The following is a 22,738-nucleotide window of genomic DNA, read 5'->3' as shown; positions in this document are numbered from 1 at the left end:
TAGAAAAGACAATGGCACAAAAATGTTTTTCTCTCTAAATGACCTGTAATGTTCATGTGTTATTGAAAAACTGTATTTGGTTGAAACTCATACACTCCAATTCACGATGCCATGCTTAAAGTTCAAATAGAGCACATTTAGAGGCTTGCACACTTTATACCTTCTTAAGACTTTGAATTTCGGAGCTGAATTATTAAAAAGACTGTCAGTTCATACAGGTCTAAAATCCTGACTTTTATTCAGGGGTGTAAGTATTTAAGACGAGCAAAAGCCAACCCTGTCCTTAAAACCATAATCTCATCAATATGACCACAACATTGCATCAGTGTCCAACATGCCAACCGTGCTGTCTAGCCGTGTATTAAACTAACTAACTAGCTAACTATTCTTCCTTCATCACAGAAATTCATCTTTCCTGAGAGCCAGAATTTACAGTACTTGGGCTGCTTACTTAAATTACAGAGGGATGTTAATGCAAGAAGGGCTGGATTAGTTCTTTTAAGAGCAAGGTTTTTGAGCCAGTTTTTGACTTAGCTTGCTCATGTCCTGCGAACATCTCTACAGCAGCGCCGGCAGAACATGTCAACCATGTCAGTTTACAGTACAAATTTTTAACAATGTTGGGTATTTAATCCCCAACTTGAAGATGACCAAAATATCCAGTATCTGCAGTGTGGGTTTTTGATTTTTTTTTTTTTCCTTAAAGTTTGCTCTAGAAGTATTCGTGGTAAATTACAATCAGTAAAGATTGCTGTAGGCTATTCTACAAAGGTGGTCCGTGGAGCTTAGTGTCACGTCTCTGAGTTTGTCATGTTTTTAGTTCCTGTATAGTTTTTAGTTCCTGTTTAGTTCTTAGTTTTGCCATGTTTTAGTTTTCTCTCATGCCTTAGTTTTGTTAGTTTTCTGGTACAGGGCTGTGTTGGAAACCGCATACTTCTCCTACTACTCCTACTGACTTTTTTCCCGGATGCATACTAGATTCGCCGAAATGTTGGGTATACATCATGAGATTACTACTCATACTCAAACTACCCAAGATACAACGTAACTTGACGTCGCCGATCGTCATTTCCTGTCAAAACGGCAGTTTCAAGCTAGCCATATAGCTAGCCATCTATTTCTATGCAAGCTAGCTACAACGAGGGTAGGTTCACTTCCTGTTTTCAAAACAAAAGCACCAATTGTATCGTAATGGCTTTCCCTATGATAAAAGGCAACGGGTATTTTATTTTGTGAAAATAACCGGAAGTGCGTTGCTCACTACGGCTAGCTTTAGTAGCGCCGAATAAATAGCCGGTATTTTGGCAGGTTTTCAACACGTTGGGGATCTAAACGACTACTTTCTCGCCTGAAAATGTTTCGAATGTTGCTAAAGTTTACAGAGTTTAGAGCTAAAGCGAAATCAGCTTCAGGCTGGCTGAGCCAAATGCATTGTGGGTAAACGCTCTGCATACTGTCTGATCGATGAGTATGCCGTATGCAAGTATGTAGTAGTATCACAGATTCTATAATAGTACAGATACGCCACTCACGGTGCATTTCCGGTTTCCAACGAGGCGATTTTGGTTGCAGTTCCACCCTTTTTCCACGTGGGGCGCTCAATTTTGGAGACCAGAATGAATGGAGTCCTATGGAGCTATACGCCCTTTCGTGCCCTTATCTCAAGATATAATTTTTTCTCTAGTAATGTTGTTTTCAAAAGAGGATGTTTAGAAAATACCCATGGCTAAGTTTTAGATTTTTAGAGCCACTCATTTGCTTAAAAAAAGGATTTGAAGTGTATATGACGTCATACATAGCTTACGACCGGAGATGCCGCTTTACGGCAACAATCCTGCTTGTTGTTGGTCTCAAAGGCAGCAGCGTTTTCAAGGAAGAGCTGTAGAGAATGTGTGGTAACATCACAGATTCTTGGGCTGTGGTAACATAAGCGGAAAAAGTCCATCTTAATTCTGTTGTCGCTTGGTATGGAGCCAGCCGTCAAGCGGTGCCTCTGGTCGTAATTCTGGTCGAGCGCTGTCATTAGCACAATGCTAGCGCGTGGTGGACAACAAGAAGCCAACCTGTAAGAAATCAAAGGGATATATGTACTCGTTCAGTAGATTTTTGACTTGAAACCCATGTTGAGCTCTCAGAAACTACATTTAAATCTGAGCGCTCTTGAGGAGACTTAGGTGAAACTGACCATTTGTAGCATCTAGCTCCATTGGGCCCCATTCATTCTGGTCTCCACCGACGCCCCCAGTGGAATTCTGGTGGAACTGCAGCCAAAAAGCCGGTACAATGGGGCTTAATAGAGAGTGGCAAGGCTGTTCGTTATAATGGCTGTGGTAGTATGCGGTTTCGAACACAGCCCAGGGGCCCGTTGCACAAAAGTAGGATTTAGACATCGAGGATGAGTTACTTAGCCAGGTTCAAGGAATCCAAAACATGGGCGCCCAGGCTTAGTTGGTTGCTCAAAGGCCAATCCAGGATGAGCAGACACGGATTCATTAAGCCAGGTGAAAGCGATCCTGCACACGGCTTTCTTAAATAGACCGCACGATCGATCATAGATTCACTGATTCACCATGGCAACAAGGGCGGCGTATTTCTCCCCAGCGGAGCAATAACTATTAATGGAAGCATATGAAGAGGTGACGGAGAAAATAAAACAAAAAGGAAATACTGCCACAGTTAAAAAACAAAGGGAGCAAGCGTGGCAAACCATTGCTGACCGCCTGAATGCGTAAGTAGTGCACAAATCACACTCACCACTCCATTGAAACTATCACAATTAGGCAGTGTTCGAACTACGGGGGGAGACCCCCTGAAATTTGGGAAATGTTGGGGGGTCTCTAAAATATGTGCAAAATGTGATTTCCCCTGATGAGTTATGATTGCAGACGCGATGCATGTGGAGGTGTGGAGCCTGTGTGCGTAATTGGCATAAAGCTGTGCTGTCCGCCGCGTATGATTCTGTATAGCTTCTCATGTGTTTTCGAGATCCGAGTCAAGCGCAAGCAAGCAACCAAAATGGACATGGCAGCAACTTTTTATTAAGAATGTGCCTGCCCACACATTGCCTGTACTGTTTTAGCAGTGAAAAAAAAACGCAATTAAAGGACTTGCAAGCATCTTCATCTCCTTCCCTGGGCATAGAAGACTCTGTGACATCAAGGAGGAGTTCTATTGAGAATGAGGAGTCACGTGACTCCGGTCGGCCGGTCGGCCATGTTGGCAGAAGAATCTATTGGTTGCCAGGGGCAACGCCATTAACTTAACGGATATCTTCCCGCATTTGTCATTTCGGCAGGGCAGAGACGAATACAAAAAAAAAGAAAGAAAGCAAAGCAATGGAGAGAGATAAGGCGAAAGAAAAGGGACCTTACAGGGACAAGCTTATTGCAAGCGCAAAGCAGCGGTATTTGGAGAAACTGTCCAGCATCCAAAATATTGATTCTTACGAGCTCCCTGCAGCAGAATGGCACAGAGACCTGGACCAATTACCTCCGTGCACATATATGGACATAGTCAATTATCTTGTCTTTGGTGTAAGTTACTACACTATGCAGGAGTTTAAGTCACAAATCTTTAGAATCGTACGAGACTTTCTGCTGTGGCTGGGTGCAGGACTTGGCCATCTACAAGTCTCCAGGTGGCTCTGGTGATAACAGCGTTGTACTGGCAAAGGTAAGGTTCTTGTCATGCGTTTTAGTGTGTTGTAATTACATTGCATTTAGACACTTCTTGACCAAAATGACAACGAAATTAACTGCGACTTGTTTTGTAAACACTAGATTAACGAGATGTTCAATGTACACAAACGTTTCCAATGTTTTGATGTATGCTAAAGCTTATGTTTAGGTATTTAGTTGTCATTTGATTTTAGCCCAACGACACATACTGTAGCGGGTTATTGTGTTGGGTGTTGGGGGCTGCAAAGTGAACAAACCAGTTCTGGGTTGGCTAGGGTACTTATGTGTGATTGCAAGGCGTACATTCCTGGTTAGATTTAAGCCATTAACATTTTGAATGCAAGGTGTACATGTCCTGGTTAGATTACAGCCATTATCAATGTGTCTAAAGTGTAGACTGTAACTTGAAATAAATGCTTTTTACTGTTTAGTTTATTTAACTTTATTTATTTTATAGGTCCTGCATTCACGGAGACTGTGAGCCTCCACTTACCAATCCAGTGGTATCACTTCAGTTGTGTGGGGCTTGACAGACCCTCCGCTGACACGTCATGGTTTTGCTCTTCTTGTGCTGAATAGTGTTTTTTTGTTCTTTTGCACTAGTAACAGTATTATTTTATTATTATTGCTTGTTGTCAATGTTTACATGCTGGAAATGTTTATACTTTTTATACTGAATGCACACATATTCTTTTGCACTGTTAACTTTTCCTAGAGGTATATTGCATTCTGCACCTTGCGCCCTTATTCTTTTTTCCTGTTCTGTTAATAAACATTGTTAAGCCATATCAAGTTGTTTCAAGCATTTATTTCAAACAAATTAAAAAGTAATGAACAAGGCACTCAAACATTTATTTCAAACAAATTAAAAAGTAATGAACAATGAGGAATGAACTCAAACAACACTTTTGCACATGTTCGTTAAGGCACAGCAAACAGTGACAATCTTATCTAAAGGCATTAGGTTTTCACCCTCACATTTGAGCAGCATGTGCACAGGTACAGTTGAATGTAAAAATCTGAATTTGTCCAGTCAGCGTGGTTCTCCAACATCTCATATGATGGCTTACCTACAACAGAATAAATAGTTTATGAAAAAAATCTATGCAATCAATGGCAAACCCATCACAGAACACATGCAAAATAAAGATAAAGCCTGAGAGGGTAACGCTGCTCATGGTATGACAAAGGGGCTGAAGGGGTACACATTAACACATTAGCCACATTAGGGGGTAGTTAACAGTTTGCAAATTGAGCATTTTCGAAGAGGCAACAGTTCGCTAGTTAGCTAGCTAGGCAGTAACGTCAGGTGCACTTCAGGGTTTGCAACAACATAAAGTAACTTCGTAGCTTTAAGAGACAACAACATAAAGAGATTTTTAGAGAACGTACCCGAGTGAAAATGCAGAGAACACACTCTCATCGACGGAGGGGTGCAATCGAAAGTAAGGTCCAGCCAGCCAGGCAATCCGGCGTCTCCTCCTCAGGTCAGATGCCTGCTCTCCCTGATGCTGCATCCATTTAGGAAACCGAAAAAAATGTATTTCGTTGTTCCTATGTTTCCCAAACGTATTATGTGAGGTACTGGAACAGTTCTTCACACAGCAGTGATTTCCAGGCATGTTCTTGCAATTCCGCACTGTTTAAACTTACTGATTTAAAAACACACGCGTACAATGTAAACGAACGGAGAGAATGGCGTTTTCTCGCTAGCATTCTGCCAACATGGCGGATAGGGGCGGGGCTCTGTACTATGACGACAACTCCTCATTCTCAATAGGATTGCAGGTAAGATTATTATTTTTTTTTAATTACAGTTACAATTACAATGTTAACATTCAGAGTAAGATACTCATTGCATCGTGTTACAGATTTCCCCAATGTCATTGGTGCAGTGGACTGCACACACATCAAAATAAAATCCCCCTCAGGTGGCCATGAGGGGGATTTTGTGAACAGGAAAAACTTCTTCAGCATCAATGTACAGGTGAACATGACTTTTGATAAAGTTAATTAATGAACACTGTACATTGCCTGTGATGTGCATTAATTGGTTTAACATCTTATCATTTCAGATGGTCTGCAATGCTGACTATTTGTTCAGTAATGTTGTGGCAAAGTGGCCCGGCTCGGTCCACGACTCCCGAGTGTTTCGGAACTCTGAGATCTATCGGCACCTATCACAAGGTGAGCCACAGAACCTCTATTGATAATCACTTTTAACTTAATAGCTGTGTTAAGAATGTCACTACTTATGAGGTTGTGATGGTAACATTTTGTATTCACAGGTGAATTCCTGGGTGTATTGCTGGGTGACAGAGGGTATGCCTGCCAGCCTTTTCTGCTCACTCCATTTGCAGAACCTCTGGAGGCACAACTGGCATACAACCATGCCCATGCCAGAACAAGGGCCCGGATAGAAATGACATTTGGCCCACTGAAGGCACGCTTTCAGTGTCTGAACCTGAGAGTCAGCCCAGACAGGGCATGTGATATCATTGTGGCCTGTGCTGTCCTCCAGAATGTGGCCTGCCTGAGAAAGGAGAGGGCCCCCAGAGTGCCAGCTCTCATAGACTGGGACAATCCTGCCATCTTCCCGGATGACGACTGTGGTCGGCTGGTCAGAGACCAATATGTGTTAAATTATTTTAATTAATATGCATGTTGATTTAAGTTGGGCCTGCAATGGCAGAGGAATTTTTGTTAGGTTTTTGTGCCGTATAGGCAAGGCAATTTTATTTGTATAGCCCATTTTTACAAACAGTTTGTCTCAAACTGCATGCTTTGATTCTGTGCTTTTTGTCTTGTAGAGTACTGTGTGACTTCAGTTTTGAAAGGAGCTGATGGTTTACTTGCTTTGATTCATCCTTGTTCAATAAAGGAACATCATGGTACTCTCTAATGTGTATTTATATTTATATGGTGATGTACTTTATGTGTAGTCTGTGGGAAACTAAATTATCTAATGATTGCAAGTTCATCTAAAATCATCAGTTATCTAAAATGATTGTGATTAATGATCACAAATGTTTCAATAATGATAGTGGGTATAGTTAAATGTTTTAACAATATGTTCTAGGCAGTGGAATAAATATTGGTTTCCATTTGTGGCGACCGCTGACTGACATAAGGAATGAGATTAAATAGATCCTGGAACTTAGCCTGGTCTGGAGCAGGCTAGCTTCACAGAATAAATCTCCATGGTAACTTACGTCTGAACATATCCCACTTCCCTTATCCTACTTTTGTGCAACCGGATCATGGATAAGTTGATCCAGGATAGCCAATATATCCCGGCTTAATCCCTTATCCTACTTTTGTGCAACGGGCCCCAGGTCTTGTATTTAGCTTTGCAATGTTTTCCCACAGTTTCTGTTGCCCTGCCATCACCTTCATTCACACCACCTGTGTTTTTTCCCTCAGCTGCACTCACTCACCAATCACTCCCTCAGTATTTAGTTTCCAGGTTTTCAATGCATCAGGGCCAGATCCACACCGTCACCCATGGTCTTACCACGTTTTTGTTCAAAATTGGGTTTAACAATTTGTTGGTTTAAATGACATACACCATAAAGCACACGTTTCTGCCTATCCAAAGTGTTAATTATGCCCGAATCCCTCGAAACACAGAAGTTTACTCGGTTTCTACCTCACACACCCAACACACAGGATGAACACCTCTCCAGCAGAGTCTCCTAATGTGACATGCACATGTAAAAATAAATTGTGGCGAATATGCAAAAAATTCAGTCTGCAGTTTCTCCACAATTGTTTCCACATTCTCCTGAAAACCTACAGTGTACATGTGTGAAAATAGCTTCTGACTCATTTTCCACACAATCAAGCGTTCACAAAAGCTGGAAAGCTGTATAAACAGAAACTGAATGCCATGATCATGGATACTCTATACCTAAAAAAGAAAAGAAATAATCCAGAGGGCTCAGAAGATGTAACAAGCATGGCAAGTGTGCTCCTGGCTAGAAGAAATGGATAGATTGTAAAATGGATTGTAAATTGTTTTGTAATGTACATGTTCAATTTGATCGTTATGAAAGCCACCGATTATTCAAAATAAGTTGCAACAGTGGCATCAAAAGAAGGAAAAATGTGCATTGTAACATGATTAGATTAGAACATTTACTTAAGAAAAACATTTCTAAATGTAAAATTGAAAAGAATTAGGAGATTTTTATCATATATATATATATATATATATAATATCTTTAATAGATTCAGAGTTCAGACAGGCCTGTATGGGTGTAATATGGTGTTTTAATGATGTGTAAATGCCTGGTTTTATTTCAATTTTTTGTCAATTTTAGTGATCCACTGTAATCAGATAATCATGACATAAATGAGCTTACTGCTGATTTTTATTTATATATTTATTTTCTATCACTGACAATTCCACCTCCATTTCTCTGGAGTCAGTCTAATGGACAGGAAAAGGAAGAGAAAGTATACGTTGACCTCTTTCAGGGGTCATCCTGACATCATCCACAGTGGCATGGACATACGGTGCTGTCACAACATGCAGTGAAAAAAGCTGTTCCCAGCTTGGTGTCATCAGCTCTGACACACTGGGGAATGACTCAAGCTGGAGCAATGTCTGTGGCAGCACAGGTCTCGCAGAAAAAGAGTCATGAAGGAAACAGGAGGCCTTGGACAGTTGCACTGGTTGAGGGAAGTTTGCTGAGGATGACCAAAGAGACCAGGCAAAAAGCTGAAGGTGATATCTGCAGATGGATAAACACTGTTTTAGGATATTGGAAGCAAAGTTCAGACCTGAAGAGTTAAAAGAGAAGTGCAGGATTTGTAAACATAAGTTATTGTGAGAGACGGAACCCAAATGACTTCTCAATGGGGGTCTTATACTGATAATATCTCCTAATTGAAAATATTTGCATGTTTCAATGAGCAAATTTAGGATAATTAACTTGTTCCAGCTTTATTTCACACATTTCATATTGGGCTTTACCACTTATTGAGTGGCTTCTGCATTATGAGGGTATGCACACACATGCCTAACCAAGCATTCTGAACCTATTTAACTTTTCCAGTCACAGAGCAATACGACTCGTCAGGAAATCCAGGACTGCCAACAGACATTGTGCACGCTATCCAGGGTGCAGCAGCGTGATCCACAACCACCTAAACTGTGAATTTGACAAGCAGTGTAGGGAAACAGGTGTCGATACTGTCATCTCCTCATTTGGTCCACTTCTCACATTTCTCTTACATACATCTGCACACACACAGGAGTGGAATTTTTCATTCTTCAATGCTCAAGAACACTTTCAAACATACGTTTTAAGAAAAGCCGCTCTTGAATTGTTTGCTGCTTAGTCTTCCATACTGATTCACAGTATTGAGCAGTGCGTGTGCTGTTCATTTCAATCTCTTGTAGTTAAATTTGATTAAAAAGAGATGGGAATCTTATCCCTATCAGGATAAAAAACTTCACTCCCCCTCAAAACATTTTTGAACCTGTTTATGAAATTGGTTCTTCGTATTTATATGTATCCAGACAAGTTTGTTGGAGAATAAATAATGACTCCAAGAGGGTTGCTTAACTGAGACAGGTATTTAATAAGCTGAAAGTGCACTGTGAGCTGTTTTTGTTCCTGAGAGTTCATTTGGGTCAAGAATGAATCAGCCTTCCTACACATAAGAAGAAAAGCAAGAGGCATTACTACTCATGTCTCCCTCACACCATACACAAGCATTTGTTATCTAAATAAGGGAGCCGCAGTCATAAGCATATGCAGCAGACATGACGAACCTGGTGAATCTGAGCCCACCTTAGTTACGTTGCAACACTATATTACATGTCTGTGTTTTGTCTGTCATAGACCTTTTCACAAAGACTCAAATCTAATTTATATCTTTGTACAGCTGTACAAGCTATGGTCAACCCTGAGCATCCCTGGCACCCTTTTTATTCTTTCATCGTTTTGGTGGATATTGAATTGAATCTTATTGAATCCCAAAGAAAAATATAGTTGTCACCGTGCAAACAAATGGAAAAACGGTTATTAACAGACAGAAAAAGTCAAAATCACTATGATGTATTGCTTTCTATGTAAGGCCGTAAGGCCACTCTCCTAGCACAGAGAGTCAGTGTAAGTGATTACTGTCGTGGGTAGCAATGGCCTTCTGTATTGGTTCTAATTGCAGTCGAAATGGCTGAAGATACTCTGGCTGAAGATACTAAGTTGTTTATTCATTATGTTGTGTAGAGGGTTGGGTGGAACCCCCCCCAAAAGAAATACCTACTTCATCTTGTTGATGTTTAGAGGAATTGGTTTGTTCCCCCACCGTTTCAAGAGTTCCCTGCACTAAGCTGTCTGTCCACCGCAGGCACATCCCACATCCGCTGTCACATGAGTATTTTTGCAGATGTCAGGACTCTGAGTTGTACTGAAAATCTGAAACGTACAGACTGCAAACCTCAGAGATACAGGAAAGGCCTGTCTTAAGTCAACATTAGACATAGACATGTTCATAAACTGTATATAGATTCATGGTCATGTTTATGTCCTACTGTAAGCAGAACAGTTATCCTACAAAATGCACCGTGAAGTGAATGTATTTACTCAAACTAACTTGAATCTGCATTATACTTCATATTTATTCTATTTTAAAATAACTTCAAGCATTACTTGTTTATATTTTTCCAATTTAAAGAGGAACCACTGTTATCTTATAAAATCCAACACCGAGTTTATCTCGCTGAGAAAAGCTCATTTTTGAGTCTTTCGGAGCATTATGAAAAACATCTTTTTCCTTTCTTCTTCATATTTATCCTATTTTCAAACGTATCTAATCACATTGTTTGAGGCAGATAATCCGTGAGCATGGCTCATCATTAGCCCAGAGAGAGACAGAGAAAATAGAAAGAGAAAGAAAAGTATCAGAAGATAACAAGAATTGGAATGCGATCCGATAACTTCCTCTATGGCAACATTTCCTGGAAACAATGGTTAACGACTCAACTGCAATGATGGAAAATGCCTGCGAACATCCCACACATTGCAAAACGTGTTTTTTCACGAGGGCAGCGCAGCAAGGTTAGAGGAATGTTGAAACTTCATACTGAACTAAACAAACAAAGCAGGCAGAAAAACAACCTCTGGGTGCTCGAGCATTACTGTGACCAGCAGTGAGTCAGTCCACACTCACAGACTCACCTGTCAAACACCTCCACATGTAATATTCATCTCAAGACCGTGGAGGAGGATATGCCTCCAACCTCATGTAGAGCAGGGCCATTCTAATTAAATGGGCTCATCCTGATCAGCTGAGCACCTCCATGTCTTCCGAGAACCAAAAGCGATTGTCGTGTTGAATGTGTAGCTGTGACAGAAAGCGAGAGTTCTTTTTTTTTTTTTTTTTTTTTTTAGAACATTTGATCAGTACAATTATATATTTCTAAGACATTATGGAGCTTTCAGTCATAACAGGAGAGATGAGATTCCCCCTCTCAGTCTGCTTAAGATTTCTTGCCTTCCTCTACATTTTTCTGTCTGCTTAAAAAGAAAAAAGTATGATAAGATGATGGAGCATCAGCATTCTCTAGAGGCCAGTGGAGGGAATAACATATTCTTTGTTGAGAGGCATTCATCTTTCTCCCTGTCTGATCTTCCTCCTGTCTGCATCGCATCAGTGCAAGATGGCATCATATTTATTGCAGAACTCAGCTTTCTGCAGACTGTTCTATTTTGAGCTGAGTACAGTCTCCCATTTTTAAAAAGGACTGACTTGTGTCACGGGCAAAACAGAAACCAAAATGAAACAACCCGACTTGTGGCTTTTAAGTTACAGGTGAGGTTGGGTAACATTACTTTGACACACCCTAACGTAATTTAGTAATCACCCTGAGTTATTTCCCTTTGTTTCTCTTTTTTTTCCCAGTCTCCGTCTTTCTCACATAGTAACAATACTGTGTAGAAAAACCCTGAGCACTTAGTTTTCATCTTCCAGAAAAAAAACACCTGCGTATCAATTATTTAAGGACATCTTTGGTGGCCCATGCACTGTAGTTCCACTTAGTATGTTGCATTCATGGCATAGCTGGCAATTGGGTGTGTCAGCAAATCATATGGAAACGAAAGAAAAACTATGTAGACAAACAAAAAATGAGAAACCCTCTACAAAGAGAAATCTCCCCCTCCCGTGGAACACATGGGATTCCGTAGCATGAGAATGCATCTATTGCACGTTTAAGTGCTGAGTAAAAAGAAATGTATGACTAACTTTGTGAGATTTTAATAAGAAGCCAGAAGGGACATTAGATATATTTTTTTCTTCATGCTGTGTTTTCGCTCATATCATTAGTTTCTCTTTGTGTAATTCCCCCGGTGTTTTCTTCCACTTTTATTTATCTAAATTCTGTCTCAGACTTTTATCTTGAGTAGGGCAAAAAGGAGCAGCCGGCAGTGCACTTTTTATGTGTGTGTGCATGCATGCACTCATAATTGTGTACACAAGCAGGCCAGAAAATGTGAGTGTAGGAAGAACACATAAAATAGGATCTAAAGGTTAAATGACAGAAGTCAGTGCTAACACAAGGAATATATTTTGCATCCTATTAGGCAGATTTGCCTCAGTCACGTGTCAAATGGAACACGATGCAGATTTGAGATGCCTGTTCCTCATGATTTCCTGTAAATCTCTTTTGGTTTAACTCGCATATATAACTCATTATCACGTGGTTTGTCATTCCAATATCACAACATTCTGTCACTCTGTTTCTCTTTCTTTCTCTGTCACATACCTTTTCCCGGATAACAATTACCCAGAGAGCGTTTTTTCCGTGCCAAACCAGCAGATGTTCGAATTACCTGTGGGTCAGAGCAGGCAACTCTTTGTGTGGGATGCTCCTCCCCGTCCTTAACTCTTAACAAGGACCACACCTTAAAGGCAGCCCCTTTCAAATATGCAGGTGAAACCAAGCCATTTAGCATCAGCACATGAGAAGCCGACACCCGACGCCCACTCCCTTTCAGGAGAAATCTCTTTATAATGCTTCCTTCTGTCTAGGGTAAGGTGCTTCATTTTTGTCTATATTTATGAGTTTATGGCTCAAGAAAAATATATGTATCATTAATTGATTGCTGAATTTCAATTCAGTTCCAGTTCAATTTATTTTTTTCTAAAAAAGATTCAAAAGGACAAAAGATAGTTTGCGGGAAAAATAACATTTTTCCTACTTCTCTTTTTCTATTGTATAACTAGACTGACTCATGTCAAGGGATTTAAGCTCAGCTCTGGCACATATCAAAGAGTGAGTTTTCTTCAGTGAGGCAATTGGAAGGATTTTGTATTGCTCTGCGCTTTTCTCCTTCGTATGATTCGTGTTAGCCTAAAACCTGTCAGATTGAAGGTAAGAAAATGTGTGTGAATGACAGAAAATTAAGGCCATTCAAGATAACCTCAGCCCTACCTGGTCTGCCAGGAGCTATGACTTAAATGGAGAAAGTACTGTTGGTGAACAGAGAAGCGTTTCAAACTGGCTCAACCTGCAGAGCAAGTTCCAGATAATCTGTCACTGTGCAAGAAAAGATGCAAAACAAATATTGTCTGGCTCAGTAACTATGTTTGGCCCTCACCTGTTGCCTGTCAGTGTTTATGTTTGTCGATTTATACGAGTCCATCAGAGTCGCACTAAAGTTATATTTGCATCACAGTGAGTTAGCACACTGGTATCAAGTGCATCACGCAATCCGAGAAAGAGTAATATATGTGCTCTGTCACAACAAAGAGAAGGACAAACCCCTGGCAAAGAGATGGATGAGGCCAGCTGCTGTCGACGTTGCAATCTACAGCAAGTGGGAAAAGAAATTGTGGTCCAGGTTTGCCATCTCCATCAGACAAGATATACTGTTGTCTCTGAGACTTTTCTCTCTTATCTGGGCTGAATGTGACCTCGAAGTTACATGCAATTTTGCATGGAATTAGAACAGAAAATCCCATAGTAACTACATTTGCCAAAAAGCAAAGACACGTACTGTGCACTTGCATTGGGACATTTGTGCTGTCTTAAAATGATCCAGTCTGCGTAGCACTTTAAAAAAGAAAAAGAACTGTTCTATAGGTAGAACTGAATAACATCCGTCCCCAGGGGCACAGGCCGGGGCACGCTGTAAGATTAATGCCCGTGGCTGTGTTATCAGTTTAGAAGGAGAGGTAAAGTGCAGGTAACATCAGCAGTGATTGAACGTGTCTGGCTTTCAAAAGCCCGTGTTTTGATTCTGAGTTGAGTCTTTTTTTTTTTATACGGTGTAATTTAATAGTCAGGAATGCTGGATGAGAGAGAAAATAGCAACTGATTTGACAGCTCAATATGTCTACAGTGATGCTGAAATGGTGACAGGGAGCGTCTCAGAATTCAAATTGTTGGGATTAGATGAGACAGAGTTGAAATGGAACGCTGGGCAGCGAGGCTGTTATCCAACTCCTTCCCTGTCAAGCTTTGAGCGTTCGTCAAAATGAGACGTAAATGTGAAAGAGAGGCACTTTTCCTGTTGTCGAAAAGCAGTGGCAGAGAAAGCTCTACCCTAGTGAAGTGCAATAGACTTTCCTTATGTCTACAGTTATTGAACAAAACTAAATGTGTATTTCAAAGCTTCAAAGTTAACAAAAAAAAACTGTGCAGGTGATTTAGAAAAAGCTGCATCTATAAAGTCTTTATCTTTAAAGATCACCAAATGCACATTATTAGTATTATTTTAAGTAAATTTCCTGATCACAGCTCCCATGATACTGTGATTGACAAATGAAATACTGTCTTCCTCTGAAGAAGAGAGACTGCAATAGACATTTTGGATGACACTGACAGCAGCTCCCTGTTTAGCCACACTGCTGTTCAAACAGCTGACTAATGGCATGGCTGGTATTCGTTTCTTCTTTTCAGCAAAGGGAGGCCTTGGCGATGACTCACCCATTGGTGTATAATGAGTCAGTATTGAAAAGGCGGCTCTGTGTTAATGCAAAACCTATAAGACAAAATGAATTTGTGAAAATGATGCCTGTTTGTTTTGATTTCACACCTGATGCTCTTCTGTTTGTGATTGTCTATCCAGCTTGTTAGAGATAAGGAATAGCCGCACAGAGAGGCTGCAATGGCTTTAGTGTTGCTATTGTGGTGTAACTGGTTTAAAGGTAGAGAAAAATATTGCAGTCCATTATGCTGTAAATGTAATGTTTAATATTGCATGTGAAATGTATGTTTCTTTTATCTGTCATTCACTTTTGCATCTTTTGCTAATTGGATAACTGGATTACAAAATCCAAAAGTTTTTTGATACTGCAAATAACTAATCGACTTGCAGACGTGCAAATCTTTAAAGGAACACTCCACCTGTTTTACACTTCAGCTAACCTAACTTCCCTCTGTGAAGACAATGGTGCGGCGTGTTAAATTGTTTTTTGGGGAAGAGCTTGGTTGAGTCTTTGAAAATGACAAATTATTTCAGCATGAACGGGGTCGACACCTGGCTATTTAGAGTTTGAAAGATTTAAGTTTTCCAAGGCAAGTACATGTAGGGCCTCTACAGTGCGATGCCAAAGTCTTGAGCCACCCCACAGGAAAATGGGAAGTAGGTGCAGCCATCTATTGACACATGCGTTAACATGAACACCAGAGCTAGAATATGGACAGAACTACAGGTTTAAAAACAGATTTTAAATAAATTTATTTCCCACCATTTCTTCCCTCAGGGGACAGTCTTCATGATTCCCCGTATTACTCATCCATACCTCTGCATTTCTGCTATTCATTCTGTTATCTTGACTGATTCAATTCTACTGTATTGCGGCAATGCTTGGAAAGTGGAGAGTGTATGGTTGAACACAGCAGCAATATTTTCTTCAGATATTCTATTACCCAAACAGAAATCTTGTCCTGTGTATTCAGAGAAGAAACTAGATAAAACCACCCTTTGCAGAAGAAATTAATTTCAATGGAATGGAGTTTACAATACCGTCTTGAGCCAACCCTCATTTCTTCATATATTGCTAAGAAATGGGAAATGGGTGCAGTGATGAATTGAAACATGCGTGGCAATACAAAACAGAAGGCAAAAATAGAGCTTTTACAGCTGTAACAAGCTTGTGTAGCAGTCACAGTGCCGTGTGGATTAAGAGTTTTCAAACTTTGACAAAACCAACATTCCTGTGGGGGATGTTTACGTATGTGGATATAAACCAGATCTTCATTTTCTTTCCACAAAGGAAAAAGAGACAGAAACTGCCTAATTTACGTTAACCTTCTACCCTTTTGAGTTTTTGGGGAGTCGAACTCGCAACAGACGCTCTCCATAAATTGGGATAAACTCGAATGAACAAAGAACCTTTTTGTTGGAAATGTTGGAGACCTCACTATCTTATCTTCACCATGAATCGCGGTTGACATATTAACACCCTCTCCCACCAGAGAAAGAGACCAGATGGCTACATACGAACTGAGAAGACTTCACTAAGACTCACTTTTAGTCGAATCTTAAAACTATATTAAATGTGTTTGATAACCGTATACAATTTCTTTCAGGTTTCCAGCTTGATCACAAGACGCATATAGAGACAATTTGTACGATTCTGGCTTAAATATTGACAAAGAACTGATCTTGGTTGAAAATTCCCAACCTGCCTGATGGAACCACATTGCCCCCTAGTGGTCTGCAGTGTTGATTAGTTGAACATTTAAATCCCAGAGGACTCAGTAAAATGGACAAGATATATGCAACAATTAACTTCTAACGATGTCCCTTCGGTATCTATTTGGTATTTGTTTGGTATCCCCATTGTTAACACAGAAAATTAACATTGTGTGGTTCACTATTCATATGTCACGATTTCATAGATATTCATCTGAATTTTGAAAGTCATAATCATCAATTACGTTGTGTGTTATTTTGATGTCTTTATATTGCAAGTCTATGTTATATCTTTAATCTGCATATCTTAACAAGATGTGGTGTTTTCAGAATCACCGAGACAAATGTTCTATGAGACAGAGTTTCTTTGTCTCATCCAGAAATCCCCACGCAAAACAGATCATCTTACACAGTTCAGGCATATCATTGGCTGAAAGAGTAGTGTAAGCTTACGTCATGCCCCGCCTCCGAGAGTCAAAACCCGTAGCCCGCGAAAAACACAGTCTCTCGCTCTCGTTCTCTCGTTTTCTGGCTCTCGCTTCAGGCGTCTTGTTTCTGGCTTCATGCCACTTGTTCCAGAAGAGTTCCAACCCAGAGTTTCAGAAGGAGATTTGAGCAGAGAACAGTTGCTCAGAGAGATTTGGAGATGGTTTGAGCAGAAGAGAAGAGCTCACCAGAGTTTGGGAGTTTTCCCATAATCTCAGGAGAGAGCGGAAAGACGAGAGGATGAGCGATGCAGAGGACGACCGGAGGAAGCCCTCCAGAACCCAGTGAGACCCCGGAGACGAGAAAGAAAGACCCGAACAAAGATAAGAACAGGATGAAGTTTTCCTACCAAGAAAACCAACTCCAAGCAACCTTTTATTAATCTTCTGTGAACTTAAGTTCACTTCATCAGAGAAGCAACGGACCCACTGACACTCAGAAGATTCGATCATCTAACCACAGCCCTCGGCACCAGCGTTCCCGTTTCCCAGTGAAAGAAGCAACTGAGAAGTCCGCTAAAGTCAGCCACCACAACCAGGAAGGCCCAGAGAGCGGAAGAGAAATCCCCTCGGACCCCGCGTGGCCGCTGCCGTGTTCCGAGCTGACTAAGCAGAACTTCAGCACAGTAAGACCGACCCGTTTTCACCTTAAAGTGGGTTTGATGGATGTCTCGAGGCTTTCACAGAATGATACATTAATCCGAAATGTCAGTATTTAGCGTCAAATAGTCAGCCAACCTAAACTATTTGAATACATCCAGTATCTCCCCATTCCCCATATTTTATTTTCCATTCACTAAGTGTTTTATATAATCACCCATATTCAATGCATCTCCTGTTTGTTTTAAAGGTTCATGTTTTGGTCATATCATTTTAATAAATAGTTCATATATCTATATATATATGTTATAATCACAGATTGTGTCGTATGCTTTCTTTACGTAATGTCTGTCCAACCAAACGAGAACTTCACGAAAGTAGCGAGATATGAGACTGATTATTAATTGATTATTAACTAATTATTAATTTAACATACCAGGATCGTAATATTTCAACAGTTTTCCTACCTGACTGTCATTTAAAGTAAATTATAGGTAGGTGGTGCCCTTAATTCGAGGTTTAAGATAAATCCTTATATTTGATATATATAATTGCCACCGAGCACGCTACACTTGAAAGTGAGCAACTATCATTCTTCCTTTATCCTCTATATTAAATCTTTGCCACAGCCTGAAAACTCTTAGACAAGCTTTCTTGTCATTTTTTTAAGTCGTCCTCAGGAGTAGTTCTCCAGGCTTCAGGCACCAGGCTCCAGGCACCCGAACATACCCGATGCTAGCGTGCAGCAAGCAGGCCGGACTCTGCTCCTCGGAGACAGAACAGAGGACTCCGGGAAGAGCAAAGGTGGGGGACTCTGTATTTATGTGCGTGATGATTGGTGTAATAACGGGACTATCATAGACAGACACTGTTCCCCAGACGTCGAGTACATGTCTGTGAAGTGCTGTCTTTTTTCCTCCCGAGAGAGCTAACTGTTGTGGTCATCACGGCTGTGTATATTCCACCCGACGCCAATGTAAACACAGCGCTCTCTCTCCTGCTGAACACCGTGAACGAACAGCAGCGGGCCCACCCTGATGGTGTTCACATTATTGCTGGGGACTTCAACAAGGCCAACTTAAAGACTGTACTGCCCAACTTCCATCAGCATGTGAAATGTGCTACACGAGGGGAGAACACTCTGGATCAAGTCTACACCAACATCAAGCACGCATACAGAGCCACACCCCTCCACCACCTGGGACAGTCAGACCATCTCTCCCTCCTGCTCTCCCCAACCTACATCTCCCTCAGACACAGAGTCAGGCCCATCATAAAGACTGTGACAACCTGGCCTGACAACGCACTCACCAAACTCGAAGACTGCTTCTCACAGACAGACTGGGACCTATTTGAGCATCAGGGCCTGGAGACACACACAGGAAAGGTCCTGGACTATATCCAGTTCTGTATCACGAATGTGACTGTGGAGAAAAACATCCGGGCTTTCCCTAAGAAGAAACCCTGGATGACCAACCAGGTCCGCACACTCCTCAAGGCCTGTGACACCACCTTCAGGTCAGGGGATAAAGCGCTGTACAGTGCTGCTAGAGCTGACCTGAGACGAGGAGTGAAGAGGGCAAAAACAGACCACAGGATGCAGATAGAGTCCCATCTGTCCAGCAACAACTTACGGGAGGTATGGCAGGGAATACATGACATCACCAACTACAGAGGTCGTGATGCATCAACAGCAGACCTGAGTGCACCACTGGCAGAGGAGCTAAACAGATTCTTTGCCCGGTTTGGATCATCCCAGCAGCACTCATCTGTTCCTGCCCTGCCCCCACCTCCACCTCCACCCGGCTCCTGCATCCCTGGCCCAGGCAGTCATTCCATCCTGTCTGAAAACATCCACAATAATTCCGGTGCCGAATAAGTCTCCCATCACTAGCCTGAACGATTACCGTCCGGTGGCCCTCACTCCGGTAATCATGAAGTGCTTCGAGAGACTGGTCCTTCAGCACATTACGGACTACCTCCCCCCAGACCTCGACCCCCATCAGTTCGCACACCGGGCGAACAGATCCACAGAGGATGCCATCGCCGTAGCTCTCCACTCTGCACTAAACCACTTGGAGCAGCAGCAGATTTATGTTCGAATGCTCTTTGTGGATTGCAGTTCTGCCTTCAATACTATAATCCCGGACAGACTCACCACAAAACTGGAAACCCTCGGCATCCCCCCTTTCACATGTGCCTGGATCAAAAACTTTTTGTCTGACCGACCCCAGACTGTGCGACTGGGGCCCCACCTCTCATCCACCCGCACGCTGAGCATTGGCTCCCCACAGGTCTGGAGCCTCCCTGTTCCTTTCCTAAGCGCAATATCAGCGGGTGTGGGCCAAAATGTTTCCAGACGAAATTTGAACAGACTCACGACCAATCAGAGCAGTAAAGCATCTGGCATAGTGCCAAACAACATGCCTCAACAGAGCAGTCTGATAGTATCAAACCTGTCCTGCTTTTAAAACAGATGCGACTTTCCAGCCTGTTGATCTATTCTTCGGTTTTTCAGACAATCCACTTTTGCCCATGTTTTTTAAATCTTTCTCTGTCTTGTCAACCATCTTGTGGAATCCTCAATTTAGAAAAAGTAGATAAATAAATAAAGTTATACAATGACATGTGCAGTGCTCTTTTTTTATTCAATTAGGGTAGTTTTAATATCCGTATGCTTGAACTACTATCGCTGTTGTAATCTACTTTTTTTTCATTGCTCAGGTTAGGATCATCAAGAAATTTCTCCCAGGTAGTCTCTTGACCAGCCTCATTATCTCCTTCAGCCTCTTCCGTCCCGTCCTCCACCTGCAAGGCAGCAGTCATGAACTGGTCTGGTCTGGAGGCGCTCATCAGCGGAGTCAACAAATATTCCACCGTCTTCGGTCGGGTCTGGCTCTCGATGGTCTTCGTCTTCAGGGTGATGGTGTTCGTGGTCGCAGCTCAACGGGTGTGGGGAGATGAGAACAAAGACTTTGTCTGCAACACCGCCCAGCCCGGCTGCACCAACGTGTGCTTTGACCACATCTTCCCCATTTCCCACATCCGCCTGTGGGCCCTGCAGCTCATCTTCATCACCTGCCCGTCACTTATGGTCGTTGGGCATGTCAAGTATCGGGAGCAGAAGGACATGAAGTACACCACCGCCCACAAGGGTGCCCATCTGTATGCCAACCCTGGCAAGAAGCGTGGGGGACTGTGGTGGACATACCTGGTAAGAGCAAAGAATTTGAATGTACTTTTTGTCTTTGCTTGTGGGTAGAAAATCCCAAAAATACTGGTCATAAATCACATGCAAGTTTTTTATTCCTCCATACTGAGGGGATTTGTTTCAATGACCTAGGCTGATCAAGCGGGTACTGCCTGTATTTTTCCATTTTTTAACCCATATTCCTCCTCTCTCATAGGTGAGTCTGATCTTCAAGGCAGGTTTTGATGCTGCCTTCCTCTACCTCCTGTACTACATTTATGAAGGTTATGACTTGCCCCGCTTGTCCAAGTGTTCCCTGGAGCCTTGCCCCAACACGGTGGACTGCTACATATCCCGGCCCACAGAAAAAAGAATCTTCACACTGTTCATGGTGGTTTCCTCTTCAGTCTGCATCTTGATGTGCATCTGTGAGATGATTTACCTCATCTACAAACGTATCCAGAAAGTCGTTAAGAGGAAGATAGAGGCAGACCGAAGAATGTTTGTAGAAAGTCACGAGATGGAATCGCTGTCAGCACCACGTACAGAATTCCGGTCCAAAAACTCCGTCAGAATGGATCCAACCGTTTCCATTCAGAACCTCAGTAACAGCCACGCTGAGAAGGCAACATCGAGTAAAAAATAACGCACAGTATGGTAGAGACTAAGCCAGGCACTTAAACTCCGTGGAGTACGGCTGCACGTCTCCACAGAGACATCCTTCACATCAAGGATTTGTAACTATTATCATATTATCATTAGAATGTGCATTTCTGGTGTTGGTGTGAAGATCTGGAATAAACTCTCTAAAGAGCTGAAGCAAAGTCCAAGCATGAGATATTTTAAGAAAGGTCTCAAAATGGTTATTATTCAAAGGTTTAAGGAAGAACAAGGGGGATGATCCTGGCTGGGAATTAAAACTCTATGTATGATTTCAGCAAGTGTGTGCAGGTCTGTGCATGTGTGGGTAAATGTTTATAGGTCTGTAAATAGTTGTGTATTATTTTTGTATATAAGCAGATGGGTGTGTATATGGGTGTATGTATGTATATGTGTGTATGTATATATGTATGTGTACATATGTATATGTGTGTGTATGTACTACTTTCATCTCTCTGAGGAAATATAACTATAATTATTATTTCATGTTGTCAGAAAGGATATTGGAAACTGAAAATAATGTGATAAATTACGACTGGAAAAGGGGTATGATTATATAAGTTATACTTCATCATACTCCTTTTCAGACTCATAATCACCGATGTGATGTGTCTTCAAGAAATTTATTTATAATTTATTATGTACTTTGTGTTTGCTTTGCACTGACCGGTGAAATGTTTTGTCTGAAATAAATTACCATCATCATCATCATCATCATCATATTAAATGACATTCTGAGGTATCACACAACTCTGTGAATCCAAAATGTATTTGTCAAAATAGAGGATTGAAGTGGAAATTAGAGAATCTTTTGGGATTGATGTAATATGAATGATGTGCTATGTGAGAATAAGTGTATGTCTGTGTCTATTTCTCTTTTTGTAAATGTATCATTTGCTACTAGAAAATGTAAGTGCTTGTTGCCAAACTATAAGTAGAAATGGCTAAAGGACCATCCCAAGTGATGTAAAAACAATAAATAAATAAATATATATCCGCTAATGAACAAGATTTAATAAGACATGATTAGAATTCCTTTAACACAAGAGAATTTTTTTTTAGCATCAATCAGAGATATCTATTTAAATCTATTTCTAAAGCTATGTTTGGACTTATTCAAGCCAGTTGTAGGTACATTCATTATTTTTAAGGAAATAAAGTAAAATTGTATGTGATGTGTTTTTCTCAACATTTTGTATTTATTGTTGCAACCTATAAAGTCATTTTCCCACACTGTTACAGTATGTCCTCTCTTCATTTCACAATCATGATGAATGATTATTATGGCTGTCAGCAAAGCACGTTTGTGGAGGAAAGGAAAACCCTGACAAGAATACCTGCATTTTTCACAGTTCCACAGAGAGTGACTCACTCACAAACGAATTTAATTTCCCTCTGGGATAAATAAAGTATTTTTGAATTGAATTTGAATTGAACAAACCGCCGACTTTTATTTGACTAAAAGGATGG

General features: G+C 41.2%; 1 protein-coding gene across 5 annotated transcripts; it reads left to right on the top strand.

Moving 5' to 3' along the window:
* The first annotated feature begins 12,612 nt into the window (after nucleotides 1-12,612).
* Nucleotides 12,613-22,507, top strand: gjb9b (gap junction protein beta 9b). Of its 5 annotated transcripts, XM_075448968.1 has the most exons (4): nucleotides 12,614-12,720; nucleotides 18,089-18,222; nucleotides 20,143-20,632; nucleotides 20,826-22,507. In XM_075448968.1, the coding sequence occupies exons 3-4, from the start codon at nucleotides 20,243-20,245 to the stop codon at nucleotides 21,252-21,254; spliced, it is 819 nt and encodes a 272-aa protein (XP_075305083.1). In that variant the 5' UTR covers nucleotides 12,614-12,720; nucleotides 18,089-18,222; nucleotides 20,143-20,242; the 3' UTR covers nucleotides 21,255-22,507. The 5 variants fall into 5 exon arrangements, with proteins under 5 accessions (XP_075305086.1, XP_075305082.1, XP_075305083.1 ...); XM_075448971.1 differs by lacking the exon at nucleotides 18,089-18,222 and having other exon boundaries at nucleotides 12,613-12,720; nucleotides 20,205-20,632; XM_075448967.1 differs by lacking the exon at nucleotides 18,089-18,222 and having other exon boundaries at nucleotides 12,613-12,720.
* The last annotated feature ends 231 nt before the right edge of the window (nucleotides 22,508-22,738 follow it).

Source organism: Odontesthes bonariensis, chromosome 18 (genome assembly GCF_027942865.1).
Source record: "Odontesthes bonariensis isolate fOdoBon6 chromosome 18, fOdoBon6.hap1, whole genome shotgun sequence".
NCBI classification, from domain to species: domain Eukaryota; kingdom Metazoa; phylum Chordata; class Actinopteri; order Atheriniformes; family Atherinopsidae; genus Odontesthes; species Odontesthes bonariensis.
The sequence above is the reverse complement of the archived record's forward strand: the minus strand, read 5'-3'. Positions and strand labels throughout refer to the sequence as shown.

What these genes read in the sequence shown, in the direction of transcription:
- gjb9b (XM_075448971.1), top strand. Translation starts at nt 20,243, where the DNA reads ATGAACTGGTCTGGTCTGGAGGCGCTCATCAGCGGAGTCAACAAATAT. An exon ending in GACTGTGGTGGACATACCTG is followed by an intron (nt 20,633 to 20,825) that starts GTAAGAGCAAAG and finishes CCTCTCTCATAG; the next exon opens with GTGAGTCTGATCTTCAAGGC.